An 18156-nucleotide genomic window follows, 5' to 3' on the forward strand; every position below is an offset into this window, starting at 1 on the left:
ATGTTCCATGTGCACTTGAGAAGAAAGTATATTCTGCCACTTCTGGGTAGAATGTCCTCTAAATATCAATTAAATCTACCTGGTCTATTGTGTCATTTAAAGATTGTGTTTCCTTATTTATTTTCTGTTTGGATGATCTGTCCATTGGTGTAAGTGGGGTGTTAAAGTCCCCCACTATTATTGTGTTACTGTCAGTTTCCCCTTTTATGACTATTAGCATTTTCCCTATGTATTGAGGTGCTCTTATGTTGGGTGCATAAATATTTATAATTGTTGTGTCTTCTTGGATTGATCCCTTTGATCATTATGTAGTGTCCCTCCTTATCTCTTGTAACAGTCTTTATTTTAAAGTCTATTTTGTCTGATATGAGTATTGCTACTCCAGCTTTCTTTTGGTTTCTATTTGCAAAGAATATCTTTTTCCATCCCCTCACTTTCTGTCTGTATGTATCCCTAAGTCTGAAGTGGGTCTCTTGTAGACAGCATATATATGGGTCTTGTTTTTGTATTTGTTCAGCCAGTCTGTGTCTTTTGGTTGGAGCATTTAATCCATTTACATTTAAGGTAATTATTGATATGTATTTTCTTAATTGTTTTGGGTTTGTTTTTGTGGGTCTTTTTCTTCTCTTACATTTCCCGCCTAGAGATGTTCCTTTAGCATTTGTTGTAAAGCTGGTGTGGTGGTGCTGAATTCTCTTCGCTTTTGTTTGTCTGTAAAGCTTTCAATTGCTCCATCAAACCTGAATGAGATCCTTGCTGAGTAATCTTGGTTGTAGGTTTTTCCCTTTCATCACTTTAAATATATCCTGCCACTCCCTTCTGTCCTGCAGATTTTCTGCTGAAAAACCAGCTGATAACCTTATGGGGATTCCCTTGTATGTTATTTTTTGGTTTTCCCTTGCTTTTGGTATTTTTTTCTTTGAATTTAATTTTTGTTAGTTTGATTAATATGTGTCTTGGTGTGTTTCTCCTAGCGATTATCCTGTATGGGACTCTCTGTGCTTCCTGGACTTGGGTGGCTATTTCCTTTTCCATGTTAGGGAAGCTTTCGACTATAATCTGTTTGAATATTTCCTCAGAACGTTTCTTCTTCTCTTCTTCTTCTGGGACCCCTGTAATTCGAATGTTGGTGCGTTTAATGTTGTCCTAGAGGTCTCTGTGACTGTCCTCAATTCTTTTCATTCTCTTTTCTTCATTCTGCTCCTCAGCAGTTATTTCCACCATTCTAAGTTCCATCTCACTTATTCGTTCTTCTGCCTCAGTTATTCTGCTACTGATTCCTTCTGGTGTGTTTTTCATTTCAGTTATTGTGTTGTTCATCTCTTTGTTCTTTAGTTCTTCTAGGACTTTGTTAAACATTTCTTGTATTTTCTTGATCCGTGCCTCTATTCTATTTCCAAGATTTTGGATCATCTTTACTATCATTACTCTGAATTCTATTTCTGGTAGGTTGCCTATTTCCTTTTCATGTATTTGGTCTTGTAGGTTTTTACCTTGCTTCTTCGTGTTTAACATGTTTTTTCGTCATCTCACTTTTTTTGATGGGTGGGACTGTTTCCTGTCTTACTGGTTGTTTGGCCTGAAGCTTCCAGCACTGGAGTTTGCAGGCAGTTGGGTAGATCCAGATCTTGGTACCTAGATGAGGACCTGTAGGAGACCTTACTCTGATTAATATTCCCTGGGGTCTGAGGTTCTCTGTTAGTCCAGTGGTTCGGACGCAGTGCTCCCATCGCAGGAGTTCAGGCCAGCCCCCTGACCCATGAACCAAGATCCCGCAAGCCGCACAGTGTGGCAAAAAGAAAAAAAAAAGCAGAATAATAACAAAAAATTAGAAAACAGATACATTAGAAAAAATAAAAATATCAATGAAATAATCAGAAAGTAAAACAGAATCACAATAGCCACCCCCACAAAAAAATAAAGGGCCAGAAAAGGCCTTGGTTGTGGGGGGTGAGGAGCTTAGATGGGGGTGGGGCTTAGGGGGCCAGGGTTTAGGTGGGGAGCAGGGTCTAGGCTCCAGAATCACATGGCCAGTAAAGGCCCTGGGGGGGGATGGGAGCAGGGCTAGGCTCAGCGTGGTGGGATGGGTCCCTGGAGTGCCTTTGGCCTCGGAGTGTGGTGGATGAGGCCTGAGACCTCAGCAGGCTTGCCAGGGACCGAGTGGGCAGGGGAAACACTAGCCTCGTTCCCCCGCTCTGATCCTCTGATTCCCAAGGGTTCCTCCCTGTTGGCCTCTACTCTTCCTTTACCCTCCCTCCTATGTCCCCAGGACCCACATGGCCAGAGGGGGCCTCAGAGGGCAGAGGACCAGGCCTGGGGACCACAGCAGGCTCCCTGGGGCCCAACTGGGCAGGGGAAATGCCAGCCACATTCCCTTCCAATCCCCCCAAGGGTCTCTCCCCATCCCTGTTGATCCCCTTGCAGTGAGTGGGCCTCTCCAGGCGTCGGCACCTCTCCCCTGCCCCAGCCGCCCTCAGGGGCGCTGCTCCCATCCCATCTCCACTTATCCTACCCCCTTGCTCTCCCCCGTGTCCTACCCAGTCACTCAGGGGTTCCTCCTGTCCCCTTGGGTGTCAACGTCCCCCACCAGTGTCTGGTAGGTGCCCTAGTTGTGAGGAGACACGGACTCTGCATCCTCTTACTCCACCATCTTGCCTCCGTCCCCTCTGCTAAAAATGTCTCATTGTTTTCTTAAATGGCTCCTTTTTGTTCATGAACATAGTAAAGGTCTACTGAGTCCTAAATTTAAACAAGCCAACCCTCACTCAACCATGTAGTCCCTTCAAAGCACCTTGGGGGCCCTTTTTTATAACTGCCAAAAGTGTTACAGAGTTTAACTTTTTCCTCAGTGCCTTGCTCTGTGCCACTGAAAAAGCTATTTTGAAAGTCATCAATGTGTTCTTTCTCTGTTAAAACCAGTAGTTTTTCCTCAGGCTCATAACTTGAGACCTCTATGCAACATTCATAACCATGCCTCCCACCTTTCTCACCAATCTCTCTTGTTTCCTACCATTTCCAAAGTCTGTCCTCAGCAGTATTTCTCTTCAAAAACTTTTTCCTTTGGGCATGTCAACTATTTATACAACTTAACTGTAGATGGATCCCAGATCCCAAATCCATCCTTCCCTCAAAGGACCAGATCTATATTTCCAAATTCTTGGACTATTTTCAGATGTTCTGTAGGCAAATCCAGTTTAAAAAGTCAGAAGTTAATTCTGTCCATCTCCCCCACATAAATTCCTCCATCATTGTACCTTACTAATGGCACTATCATCCTCACTCTCATTTAGGTTAGAGATCTTGCTTTTCATGTCTAATGCCCTTGTTCTTTTCCTCACTCTACAAAAGTTTGTTAAATTCCACCCTGGGAATTTTTTTATTCTGTATTCTGAATCCCACTGCCACCTCCCTAGTTCAGATCCTTTTTATGTCCTGTTTCTACTATTATAAAAGCTTCCTTGATATTTCCAAATTAATTCTTCTATAATTTTCTATTACATCATTACCATTTCAATCTTCTTAAAGGACAACTTTGAGTGCATCACTTCTTTGTTCATAAACTTTTGTTTTCAAAAACTCAAAAATTAAGTATTATTATATTAGCTTGATATGCTCCTCAACACATCCCTTGTTATCTTTCTATTCCCTGAACATGTAAACGTTGCTTTTCCTTCACCCCTCTTTTTAAATTTTCCTTTCTTGTCAAACAACCTCTGCCCTTTAAAACTTTCGGGGAAAGCTACTTATCAATTAAAACATTAGCTTTTTAATAAGTAACACTGGACTTCCCTAACAAATATACTCTCTTCCTTCCACAAAATTGTTATGGAATCCACTGTATTCTATCTTGAATTTCATTTACTTATGTGCTATGCTTGTTTATTCATATTAGACTAAAAATAATTTGCAGGTAAAAATGGCATCTTACGTAATTTTTACCCAGTACTTCCACTGACTATTCTCATTAGATACCAAATTCCATGCTGTTCAATCATTTATTGAATATTTATTATGAGCCAAGGCCATACAACTAGTAAGTAATAGAACTTGAACAAAGCTCTAGTTCAAGAGTGTTGGCTTTACTAACACACTATAGAAAATGTCAAAAATCCCAAAGAAGATGACTAAAATGTTTAAAAGAGTAAGATGTATTTTCTTCTGTACACCAACAGCAATTTGAATACATCAGTATTATTATTTATTAGAATATTTTATGAATATTTCTTTACATTTCTATTCTTCCAATTGATTGTGGATATTTGCATCTCTAGTACTTAGCACAATGCCTAACACATAGTAAGCTATCAATAATTTCATTGCATATTCAGGAAGCAGAAAAGAATCTGAGTAAAGATATTTATTAAAAGGGGATGCCTGAGAAATCAATCTAACAGAAGAAATCAACTGATTGTCTTTTCTGTCTCTTACTAGATAAAGCTTTCTCTGTTGAAATTGAGACATTGGCCTAGAAGTGACAGATTAAGCCCACAGAACTGGATACATCAATCAATGAAAAAAAATCAGCAGGAAAAACAAAGTCATGAGTGCAGTACTCCAGAGAATACCCAACACAAAACAGGATAATCAATGAAGTTTTCTATGTGCTCAGGTGATTTTAAACCATATATACACTAGTAGAAAATGGCGTATCTGTTGAGTGTCTACCATGTGACAGGCACTGTGTTAGATGTTAGATAATGTACCAAATGGATAGTGTATAGGTAAATAATCAAAAGCAGATGATAATGTGATAGGCGTTGGTAATTCAGTTCATTAACTACCTGGGTAATTCAATTATAATTGAAACTATTCAAGTTCTGTCTGGCTTGTTCCTATAAAACAACATTAGAAATTTGATTTTGTTCATCACTGGATTGAAAAATATTGTACCATGGATTACCAAATATATTTAAGTAATTAAGTAGGTTTTGATGGTACCTATTCTTAATCAAAGGTAAAATTAGGGGAAAACTATCTTTAAAAGCTTTACCACTTTATCAATTAATTAAACAAATAATTATTTAACATCTACTCTGTGATACATAGAGAACTAAGTGTTGAGAATAATAATAAGCCACAATTCTTTGCAAGGTTCATGTAACCGCATGGAAGAAGCCAGACATATAAACAATGATGACATTAAGTATTTTTTCTTATTAAAGACTGTCATGAAGTGGAGTCTTTCATATAATGCTGGTTTTGGAGGCCAATACCAGTATTTATGTGTTTGCCTTTGTTATAAAGCAAAAAACTCTGTATTTTAATGAATCATATTTGTATTTCACTGACTACACTAAAAAAAAAAAATCAATCCCATAAACTGCTGATTATATGAATAAAAAAAAAATCTATCTTCATTCCTCCCCCACATCAACACTCTTCCTATTCTCAGTGTGTCACACTTCTGTCCTCAAGCCAGACTGTCCTTTAAATAAATATTTCAGCCCAGAGTTTGCTCCTTCTGCCTAGGATGCTTCTCAAAAAATTTGCAGAAAAGGTATCCACCTTCCAAAACACTACTGGGTTGGCCAAAAGGTTTGTTCGGTTTTTTCCGTAAGATGGCTCTAGTAGCACTTAGTTGTCTTTAACTTCATTCAAAACAATTTTGTTAGATTGTATGTGACAGCTGTCATATCAGTGTGCATTTTAAAAAAGACATCAAAATTGGTGAATTTTTGTGTAGCCATTTTAAAATTGAAGACAGAAGAAAAAAGCAACTTTTTCAGCGTATTATGCTGTATTATTTCAAGAAAGATAAAAACGCAACCGAAATGCAAAAAAAGATTTGTGTAGTGTATGGAGAAGGTGCTGTGACTCACTGAACGTGTCAAAAGTGGTTTGCAAAGTTTTGTGCCTGAGATTTCTCGCTCGACAATGCTCCATGGTTGGGTAGACCAGTTGAAGTTGATAGTGCTCAAATCGAGACATTAACTGAGAACAAGCAACTTTATGCCACGTAGGAGATAGCCGACATACTCAAAAATATCCAAATCAAGCACTGAAAATCATTTGCACCAGCTTGGTTATGTTAATCACTTAGATGTTTGGGTTCTACCTAAGTTTAGCGGAAAAAAACCTTCCTGACCTTATTTCCGCATGCGATTCTCTACTTAAACGTAATGAAAACGTTCCGTTTTTAAAACAAATTGTGATGAGTGATGAAAAGTGGATACTGTACAATAATGTGGCACAGAAGACATCATGGGGCAAGTGAAATGAACCACTACCAACCACACCAAAGGCCTGTCTTCAATCCAAAGAAGGTGATGTGTATACGGTGGGACTGGAAGGGAGTACTCTATTATAAGCTCCTTCCAGAAAACCCAACGATTAATTCCAACAAGTACTGCTCCCAATTACACCAACTGAAAGCAGCACTCGACAAAAAGCATCCAGAATTAGTCAACAGAAAATGCATAATCTTCCATTAGGATAACGCAAGACTGCATGTTTCTTTGATGACCAGGCAAAAACTGTTACAGCTTAGCTGGGAAGTTCTGATTCATCTGCTGTATTCACCAGACATTGCACCTTTGGATTTCCATTTATTTAGGTCTTTACAAAATTCTTAATGGAAAAAATTTCAATTCCCTGGAAGACTGTAAAAGGCACCTGGAACAGTTCTTTGCTCAAAAAGATAAAAAAGTTTTGGGAAGATGAATTATGAAGTTGCCTGAAAAATGGCAGAAGGTAGTGGAACAAAAGGGTGAATACGTTGTTCAATAAAGTTCTTGGTGAAAATGAAAAATGTGTCTTTTATTTTTACTTAAAAACCGAAGGCACTTTTTGGCCAACCCAATATCTCATGCAAGTTTTCTCAATTTCCAAACAATGTGATATCACACTCTAATAAGTACGGTAATTTTTTGTTGCTGCTGCCATTACCCACCCCCACCTTCTATTTCCCCTGAGCATAAGCCATTTGAGGATATCTTGTATGTTCTGTAGGGTTTAGCATGCACAAAGTGCTGCGTAAATATTCACTGAGCTTAAATCCAATTAAATTGATTGTGCTATAAGCAAAAACAATACTTTCACACTGTTTCTGAAATTTTAAAAAAATCAAACATTAATGGAAGAGTAAATTAATTTTATTGACTGATGAAAAACTAAAGTGATAAGAAGTACGAATAGTAAACAATAATCATTGAGTTGTGCTGGAATTCTATTTTTCTTCTTTTCACTTTAAGCCAAAAGGACATAAAATTATAAACCATTAGTGAGCTAATCATTTTAAGTTTCTTCAACAAAAACTGCATAGTTCAGCAGTTGCACAGCATTAAATATATACATTTTTGCAAAACCCTGAAAGTTTTAATTTTTGTGTTGACCTCAAAGGCTAATGGAATCACCTACACTGGTCGGATTCAGAGTTTCTTTTCCCTTTTCTGCCACCCTGTAAAGAAAAATAGGGTAAATTATTGAGGAAATAACATTTTGGGGGCATTTTCTTTTCAAGAATAAATGAGATCAAAGGCATATTTGACTATGAAAAGGAAGGAACTTCTTTTCTGAGTTTGTTGCAAATTTGAATGAACATACCACTAAATTATTTTTACGTATTTTAAATAGCAATAACCGTTGTTATTTTTACAAACGGTTAAAGTAGGTTGTAGAAAACAGTTATCTATTTGAACTGGTCCGGACTTAGTCTGATCACCAGTATCTTATTTTTCAGAGCTCATTTGCACTGTCCCAGATTTTTTTTTTTAAATAAAAATTTTGGTCAGGACTTCCCTGGTGGCACAGTGGTTAAGAATCCGCCTGCCAATGCAGGGTTCGATACCTGGTCTGGGAAGATCCCACGTGCCGCAGAGCAACTAAGCCCGTGAGCCACAACTTCTAAGCCCATGCTCTAGAGCCTGCGAGCCACACCACTGAGCCCACACGCCACAACCACTGAAGCCTACGTGCCCTAGAGCCTGCGCGCCGCAACTACTGAGCCCACACACCGCAACTACTGAGCCCACGTGCTCAAGGGCCTGTATGCCACAACTACTGAGCCTTCATGCTGCAACTACTGAAGCCTGCACAACTAGAACCCATGCTCCACAACAAGAGAAGCCACTGCAATGAGAAGTCTGTGCACCACAACAAAGAGTAGCCCCTGCTCGCTGCAACTAGAGAAAGCCCGTGCACAGCAATGAAGACCCAATGCAGCCAAAAAAAATTGATCAAAATAGACAATTTGCTCCATATGATCAGCAAATTTGGTGATTCACTTCATTACCCTTTTGGGTAATTCAATTTCTAATTCAAGTTCTGTATAGTTTTGTTCATATAAGACAGCATTAGAAATCTGATTTTGTTCATCAGTGGGTTGAAAAGATTATACTTTTCATATTTGCTCAGTGACATATATAAATCTGTATTTAATTTCCTCCAAATGAAATGCCATCAATGGTATTTGACTTGAGCCAAAGAAAGAGAAAGGTGGCTTAAAAGACAGGAAGTATTTTTCATTAATTACTTTTAACAACATTTTCTGCCTTACTCTGATTCAAAAAGCAAATAATCATTTTAAAAATATGGAAAGCACAAAGGTACAAAAAAATTTAATCATCCATAACTATTCTACCCTCCATTTTAACCATAAATAATGGTTTGATGCATTTATAATAATTTTATAATTTTTCTACATTTTTATAACCTATGGCAATGATACTCAAACTTGGTTAATTACTAGAATCACCTAAGTAGTAATATTTTAAAAATTCTGATCTCTAGACTTTGTCCCAGCCTATTTACTTATGATAATTAGTAGTGGGCTGAACAATCAAAAAGTTCCCAAGAAATTCTGATGATCAGCCAAGTTTGGGAACTACTTGTCTGTGAAAGCACATTTTTTAGAGTGGTGGTTATATCAAGGGCACATGGAACCCAGACCCATTTAATAATGTTGGCAGCTTCTCTTTGTTTCACCCTTTTTCTGCCCATAACCTCCCTCTTGGTGTTCAAAAACATGTCTACAACAAACCTTCTTTAAAAAAAAAAAAAAAATCAAGTATGAGAATGCTGTTATTCAGTCCTGACCAAATAAAAGTTTTGCAAAGATTCATTCAGAGAAAAAAAAGTACGAAGAGGTTATATGAAACTTGAGATGTATAATGACAGGTGTTAAAAATAAGATTTCCTGATAGCAGGGAAATAAAAAATAAATTTACTAAAAAACTTTCTACAAGGTAGATACCCACTATACAGAGGTACCAATGTTATATGGCTTAAAACTCTTACCTTTCTTCTAAACAAGAGTTTTTTAAAAATAATAATAATTCAAAGATCCTTTTCAAAGCTTCCCAGGCAAAGGGAATCTTCCTTCCTGGATTGATGACATGTCAAAGCTGGAGCTAAACAACTTTTATGTTCTCTAGGCCACCAGTGGTGGCTTTCGAACTTTTTTGACTATGACCCCCACATCAATTAACTCATTTTATATCATGACATAGACACACATACATATGTATATACAAATATATGTTTGTGTATATTCACAAATATACATATACACATATATTGAAACAAAGCCCTGATATTGTTTACTGCTTCACCCAGAAAAAAATGCTGAATGCCATCTTGTAAATGCAGACGAAATGACAGAATTAGAAAAATCACTATTTTGCAACTACCAAAATAATAACTGATAAAAATATCATTAATCTGGATGCTAAAATCATTGGGTAAAAAGAAAAGGATATTCATACAATCTCAAACTATAACTTCACATATTATTTATTAATTACAAAGGGGAAAAGATATCTTTACAATGAAGATATCTAGGAGAGATTGCTGTACCCAAGTGATAAAACTTATTATATAATGGGATAAATGTCATTATGTACCTTCCCTCGATAAGGTTCACTGGCACATATCTCACATCATCTATGTAGTACCAAAGGTCTTTTTGAGTTACTTTAGTTATTGCTGTATATACTAATGTCTAGAATAAACTTAACATTTTCTATGATGTAAATTATATAACCAATAATAACAAAATCATCAATATGTTTGGTGAATAAATTTTGGCCTAAGAATAAAATAGTACCTTTATTCTCACATGTATATACCTATTCCAAATGTATTATCTGTGATGAAAACACTTTCATAATTATAAAAGCATACCTGATATTTGGCTAATTCTGCTTGTAATACTTTCACTTTAGATCTTTCTTGTTCTAACGCAGCATGAAGTGAAGTTACCTATAACCAAATATTCAATAAAAAAATACTTTTTTGGGTCTTTTTTGGTAAATACTCTTAATTGTTATTCACAATGATGATTTTTGACTATGAGATTAATGAGCATTAGAAGAGAACCTCTCTCCTCACAAACAATTTCAATTAGGCATTTTATTCAGCTGTATATTAAAGATACATAGGGCAAGCTCACTGTTCTAAGACAAGACCAAAGAATAAGGATGGGAAGGGGAGAAAATCAAGTCCATGAACAGGATAAGTTCTGTCTGTCCTTTCTATCTCTATATTCAGCCCACATCAACTAAAATACAACCTTATCTTCCCCTATTCTTTAGGACATACATACCTCCCTCAGTTCAGTAAACAGAATTTTCAATCATTTGCTATTACATAATAATAATGAAGTATGGTTTGCAGTATTGATGGGCTGTGTTTTTGTTTAGTCAAGTTTCATAATTCAGGACTAAAGAACAGCTTACTATAACCAGTCCTATATATAGTTTTTCTTACCTGTATCGTTAGCTCATTCTTGATACTTTGTGATTCATCAACTTGCAGAAGTATTTCTGCTTTATCTTTCACTGACAAAAAAGGAAAAACAGCAGTATAATCTTTTCAATCACTCAGATACTTTAACAATACTTTTACTGAACCAAGACAGCAATACAGTCAGGCAAAGATTAATTGTCCTCATACATAATATATTCCTTGACCCTATATATACCTCTTAATTTTCACTGGTAAATTCTGATCATTATTATCACCACAGCAGCTTTTATTGGAAATTCTACATTTCTGTGGTGTTAAAATATTAATTGTACAGACATGACAAAAGATTAATTTTTTCCATTTATACTAAAAAGGACAAGGACAGAGAAAATAAAATATTTCACATAGGGAAAAAAACTTTAAAATGCCTCGACTAATCTTAAAGCAAGATTTTAAAAACAATGTAGAGTGTTTTTGTTTGTTTTGTTTTGTTAAACTGTCAAGGTGTGCATATCATAAGGTCCACAAGAATTATTTTTATATGACTTTTCATACCATTAAAGCACTATCAAATAAATGTTAGCTCATATGAGCACAGTTAATCATATAACATCTGTGGTCTCAGAACTGTTCATTCGTCTAGAGGTTTTTCCCTCTTTGGGGAAGCAAGAGATCTGTTCTTTGGCCTCTGTGTTCCCTAAGCTTTAAAAATTTCCACATGGCTGACAATTTACTTAACCTATGGTAAAGGACAATACATGAAAAACTAATTCTTCAACTTTGAAAAGCTAGGAGAGACTGAAGAGGTAAAACTAATAAAATGAGTAAAGGAGGAAATGTCCAAATATATAAGAGTACTGATATCACCAGAGCTCCACCAATATAACTCTGTCATTCAAATTTATTTTTCATAGTTTAATATGATATGCACTAAGGTGAGATGCTGTGTCAAGAAACAAATCACAGTCCCTTAAGAATCAACTTGGGAACTTTTACAAATTATACTTTCTACTCCTCCATCCTCAGAATTAAACACACTCACTGAGAACTAGTGATTTTTAACAATTATGTAATATTTTAACTACAGTCAATTTTCCTATAATGCTGTTTTGTGTTTCAAAGAGATTGATACATCAGGGAACAACATGAACATAACATGAATTGTGTACTTAATGCTTAAGCACAATTTCATGAACAAAGAAAACTGCACCCACTCATACACCTCAAATATCTACCAGCTATTTCAGCGCACTGTGTCAAGAACCACACCAAGTTTCCATCCTTCCATCACTTAACAGTTAACACACACAAGCTGCAACCCTTCTGAAACCTACTTCTACAGCAAACTTTAGGTTGTCTTCAAAGTGAAGTGCCATATTTATTATAGTATTTATGTATTCAACCATTTTAACATGTATAAAACTGTTACTGTTATAGGTTCCCTTTTTTTTTAAATGTGTCACTGATGAAATTTTTGAGTATTGTATGCTCCTAACTCCATTTTCCCCATAAACTTTGTGGTTTTAACTGTATGATTTTATAGAGATTAGTGATTTTTAGGAACACATGTTGTACTGTAACATAACTGACTGTATTTGCATTTATATTATAAATGCTAGAGTTTGTAAACGCTAACGTACTGTATTTTTCATGTCATGGTCCTGTATAAAATTGTTCTACTTGGACTACTTATAGTATGGAGTATGGACACTGATATTATTTACTGGTAGCCATTTTTAATCTATTTTTAAAACTTTATTTATTTTATTTATTTATTTTTGGCTGTGTTGGGTCTTCGTTGCTGCGCGCAGGCTTTCTCTAGTTGCTGCAAGCGGGGGCTACTCTTCGTTGCCATGCACAGGCTTCTCACTGCAGTGGCTTCTCCACTGCAGAGCATGGGCTCTAGGCACACGGGCTTCAGTAGTTGTGGCACCCGGGCTCAGCAGTTGTGGCTCGTGGGCTCTAGACCACAGGCTCAGTAATTGTGGCGCATGGGCTTAGTTGCTCTGCGGCATGTGGGATTTTCCTGGACCAGGGATCGAAACTGTGTCCCCTGCATTGGCAGGAGGGTTCTTAACCACTGTGCCACCAGGTAAGCCCCTTTAATCTATTTTTGAGAGTAAGTTTTTATCAGTTAATTTTCTCATTTTTCACAAACGTTTCCTTAAGGAATATTACTTTATTTTTAGGTATTTAAAAATCATACATCCAATGTTCAATGATACCCTTACTTTCTTCAATTAGAAATACATCTTGTAAACAATTATTTTCATAATTTTATTCATTAAATGATCCACATGGAGCTCAGTGACATGCATATCTAAATTAATCTCAGGACACTGATATCTAATTGTTCAAATAATGCCTTTTCCCATTATTATTTAACTTCTATTTTATCATAGTTAAGCTTGTAACAGTTAAGTTATATTATAAAAGTCATAAAGTTATAAAAAGTATTTGACTCTACTTCAAGACTATATATTCTGTTCAGCTGGACATGATTTCTGGTTTTTGATAACTGTTATTTAATAGTTTAAATATTTGGTTGGACAATTCCACTCCCAGTATCTTCATATTTGAAACAATTTAGGGTATCTTGTTTACTTATCCTTTAAGGTGAGCTTCATAATTTCTCAAGTGCTATACAGTACTCACAGGAGCTATATGTGGGATTTCATTAACATTTGTTAACAAGGGAAATTGTTTATTACACTTAATTTTGTCTATTCAGAAGACTTTCTCATTTATTCATGTCTTTCTCTATGTCTCTTTTATGGTTCACTTTCTTTTGCAAATTTAATACACGCTTCCCTTTCTGTTATTAATGGAAAATTTTCAGAGAGCTTTCAAGGTTAGCATCACTAGGTATTCATATTCAGGAATGCAATTGATTTGGGGGGTTTCATATAACATCAACTTTACTAATGTTATTATCTCTAATCTTTTTTTGATTGATTTCCTTGGCTTCCTGCTGGTAATCTACTGCCAAAAGTTTAGAGTGGCAGCAAAAGTATGAAGAGTCGGGGCTGGGGGCGGGGGGGGGGGGGGGGTGGCGGGGGGGCAGGGCGGTGGTGGGAGGGGTACAAGGAAAACCTAAAATCATGACAGGCCTTCTCCTCTAATAATTAATAAACAGAATCTTAAGCAAATGTTTTCTTGTTTTGCCTTTAAATGTACTCCAATAATTCATAAGAATTGAAATTTCAAGAGTTTCTTAGCTGAATAGTTGTAAACTTGTGTAATACTAAGGTGCTGCAAAGGAGACTTGTAATAATAAAATTAGCAACAATATCCAGTTTGTATCCTTTTGGGAAACCTTTTTATTTTGTTGAATTAATAAATCATATATCTTGGAAAGTTATCTTCAAATATTTTTAAGATTAACTTTTAATTCTAAAAACACAGAAATCACTTACTTTCACCTTCCTGAAGCATTTTCAATAACTGTGCATTTCTTGCCTTTACTTCTTTATACTTTGCCTAATAATCAAGGAAAAAAGATTTAATTTTTAAAAAGTAAATGATATAATTAACGATTTACTACCAATTTATGGAGCTATGAATCTAGGCTTGCTCAAAGACATAAATTACTTCTGAAAGAAAAAAGATGGAGGAAAATGTATTCACAACTATCTACTACTTAATTAAATCCCTCGTATAATAATACAAATCAATATTATAGGTGACTGTATTTAAAAAGAGTAGAGTAAAAGTGGAGAAAACTCAGAAAACTAAATTTTCCTGAAAAGTCTTTCTCTTTTCTTCCTCAAATAAAATCCTTATACAATTCAAAATAATTATATGAAAACAAAAAGAAAAATGATTCATAGTTCTATACCAGTACTATACTAGAACTCTGTATCTGTTCTTTATCGGCCACTGTCCAATATGTGGCTGCTAACTACCGGAAACGTGGCCAGTGTTACTGAGAAAATGACTTACAACTGTATTTAGTTTTATTTAATTACAATTTTTATTTTATTTAATTTTTATATATAAAAATTTAAAATTTTACTTTTATGTATTTAAAACCCATGTAGTGTATTAATTTTACACCACGTGTAGTAGTTACTGTACAGCACAGTTTTATATTTGCTCAGTTAAGGCTTTACTAATCTTTTGTTATTTCATTAAATATTTTTAAAGTAATTTTTGAATTACTTACATTTTGGCTGAAATGAATTAGTAATTTACTGAAATATCTTTCAATTATTTTTAAACTTAAAAAAAAATGGCTTAGCTTCTTTTCAAACTACATGAATGACACAATTATACATTATAAACAATTTTGGAATTGTGTTCCCACATTAACATCCATATTCCAGGGAATTTTTCCCCTACACTACTCTTATTCAACGTGTCTTATAGCACACACTGAAGTATTTATAAATATTTAATACATTAGAGAAAACAATATATTTAGTAACTATAGAAATACAAGAGGTCAGGGAAAGAAAACAGATCAATATAAGAAATTTGTCATTTCTTCTCTCAACATGTACACAGATATGTACAGAAGTTACCAGATTCAAAAATCTTTCTTGTAAAACAAAGTTGATGTATTTTAAGTCCAATAGATGACTTTTACTAAATACTCTGTCCAGTAAATTGCTGAGGATAAATCAATAATGTTACTGAGTAATACTGCAGACAATACATTGAATGGAAGAAGTAAACATAAAAGGGAGTAGGACTTTTGAGAAGCTAAGTAATGAAAGAGGGAGATAAGTCAGATGGAAACATAAAAATATGAAGGGGAAAAACAAATACAGTCAACTACAACTATACTCACTATGAATATAGAAATATATCTACTGGGAATATAAAACTGTATCCACTATGAAATTCTCACTCTCAGGGTTTCAATCAATGTTAATATCTCATCAAACTCTAGCTCAAGCCTTTTCTCCAAGGTTCAGATCAGTGTATATGGAAGCATGTCTTTAGTTAGTCTTCAAGACCTAAAGCCAGCTCATAAAGCAAAAATTGCAAATGAACAAAATTACCCGTGAATATTCTTTATACTGCGATAAAAATAACATATATAGTTTTGCATTTACAATCCTGAAGAGTAAATGTATCTATGAAAACATAAGAGTATAAAATCCTAGTACTGTGCAATTTATAATAACATATGAAATATACAGTGCCCTCATTAGTATTTTTAACTTCATGAAAAAGAGAACACAAAGTTAAACGCACGTATGGTGTGACTCCAATGTGTCCAACACAGATGTTCAACATCCTGAACATCTATGCCTGCATCCACAGCCATTTCAAACTCAACATGTCCAAAACGAGATCTATTAGTTCCGTTTCCCCAAACCAGTTCAAAATGTGTTCTTCCTCTTACACTCAGTACCTGTTAATTTTGTTACCAGACAGTCTTCACTCCAGGCCTCAGCTATATGCATTATCTTCCACAAAAAAATTCTCATGTCACTTCCCTTCTAAAGCCTTCACTGCCCTCTCCGTGTCTAAAATGCAAATGCCTTCAAATACTGACCTCAACTAACACCCCCAATCTCACCTTCTACAACTTCGCATTTCTCTAAACATCAGTAACAATGCATTTCCTACCATTCTCATGCCTTGTATGCACTGTTCTATCTGGAAAAACTATCTTTTTTTTGGTGAAACCTTTACCAAGTTTCAATAGCAGCAACGGATTTATTCCTGTTTCTGGGCTTCTGGAGCACTCTGTCAGATCTCAATCACAAATTCTACCTTGTACTGCAATTATTTACATGATTACCTTCTCCATTAGACTGTGAGCTTCTTACTAACTCATCTTTGTATTCACTGTGCCTAACACATGGTAAATGCTCAAAAAAAGCAAAAGAAAATATAAATGACAAAGAAAAAACTAAGGCAGAAGTGGGTGCAGTTCAAAAAGGTTCTAACAGGGATAATTCTTAAAGGCATGAGTAGACGAGGAAGGGAAATATAAGAACCAGCAGGTCTGGAACTTGACTCTTTTTCACTATTACATACACAGGGTCTAGAAAAGCACCTGGCCTATTACAGGCATTCAACAAATAATTGTTGAGTGAATAAATATTAGTTCAAAAAGAGAATGATACTTGAGATGAATAAGAGATTTTTTTAAAAGCCTAAGAAAAGAGGAGAGTAATAGGTTTGTGTTTAAAAAAAAATTGTATAAATGACAAGTGTTGGCAAGGATGTGAAGAAATTGGTACCCTTGTTCATTGCTCGTGGAAATGTAACATGGTACAGCTGCTATGGAAAACAGTTTGATGGTTCCTTAAAAAGTTAAACATAGAATTACCATATGATCCAGAAATTCCACTCTTAGGTATATACGAACAGAATTGAAAGCAGGGACTCAGATACTTGTACACCAATGTTCATAGCTGTATTATTCACAATAGCCAAAAGGTGGAAACAGTGCAAGTGTCCATCAACAGAGTAATAAACAAAAAATATGGTATATACATACAGTGGAGTATTATTCAGCCATAAAAAGGAATTAAGTTCTGATACGTGCTACAACATGGATATGCATGCTGAAAACATGCCAAGTGAAATAAGGCAGACACAAAAGGACAAATATCATGATTCCACTTATAGGAAGTACCTAGAATAGGCAAATTTACAGAGATTAGAGGTTATCAAGGATTGCAGTAGAAGGGGAAATAGGGAGTTTAATGGGTACAGAGTTTCTGTTTGGGATGATGAAAAAGTTCTGGAAATAGACAGTGGTGATGGTTACACAACACTGAGAAAGTACTTAATGCCACTGAATTGTACACTTAAAAACGGTTAAAATGGCAAATTTAATGTTATATGTATTTTACTATGATAAAAATATACTATCATTCAGATTATATATAATTAATGCATTAAAAAAACCTAAATAGCAGAAATATTATTTCTATCAATCAAATATTAAACATATTTCAATATAATAAAAACAGAAGATGTACAAATTTATAGAATTAGTTTACAACAGTAAATATATACAAACCTCCCACTGAGTGATCACATTTTTCAGCTTCTGGATTTCAGCATCTTTTCTTTCAAGTTCCAACTTTAGTCTTTCAATTCTTCCATCTTTTAGAACTACTTCCTAAAGGGGAAAAACATTTTAGAACAAAGACAGTTCTGCCAATTCTGATTTACAATATCCTTTTTGAAAGGTTTAAGAGGAAAAAAGGTCCCAATTTTAATTCATTTTCTAAAGCAACCTAAACTGTTGAATACATTTCCACTTGTACTCAATTTTATAAATGTAATTATGTACAGTACAAGCAAATAAGATATTTATGCCTAATCTCAAACTACAAACGTAACCTAGAACAGTATCAGGGCTTTGAAATGATATTTCCATCCTGGAATAAACATACTAAAGTGGTCTCTGACAAGTTGTTATTAGTCTATCTTAACAACCTAAAAGAACTGAAAACTTATGAGAAAAATACAAAATAAATAATACAAAAAACCAAAAATAGG

General features: G+C 35.1%; 1 protein-coding gene across 3 annotated transcripts in view; it reads right to left on the reverse strand.

The window, feature by feature from the left end:
* Window positions 1-6670: 6670 nt before the first annotated feature.
* Window positions 6671-18156, reverse strand: part of GKAP1 (G kinase anchoring protein 1) — an 80997-nt gene continuing 69511 nt past the window's right edge. For 2 of the 3 annotated variants that reach the window (XM_082843058.1, XM_082843056.1), the window contains 5 exons: window positions 17672-17773; window positions 14100-14163; window positions 10705-10775; window positions 10120-10197; window positions 6671-7396 (listed from right to left, as the gene is read on the reverse strand). In XM_082843058.1, coding sequence (XP_082699184.1) covers window positions 7349-7396; window positions 10120-10197; window positions 10705-10775; window positions 14100-14163; window positions 17672-17773 — 363 coding nt within the window. In that variant the 3' untranslated portion in view covers window positions 6671-7348. The remainder of the gene's footprint in view (window positions 7397-10119; window positions 10198-10704; window positions 10776-14099; window positions 14164-17671; window positions 17774-18156) is intronic. The other variant, XM_082843057.1, reaches the window with a different exon arrangement.

Source organism: Leucopleurus acutus (assembly GCF_964270905.1).
Source record: "Leucopleurus acutus genome assembly, chromosome: 7".
NCBI lineage: Eukaryota > Metazoa > Chordata > Mammalia > Artiodactyla > Delphinidae > Leucopleurus > Leucopleurus acutus.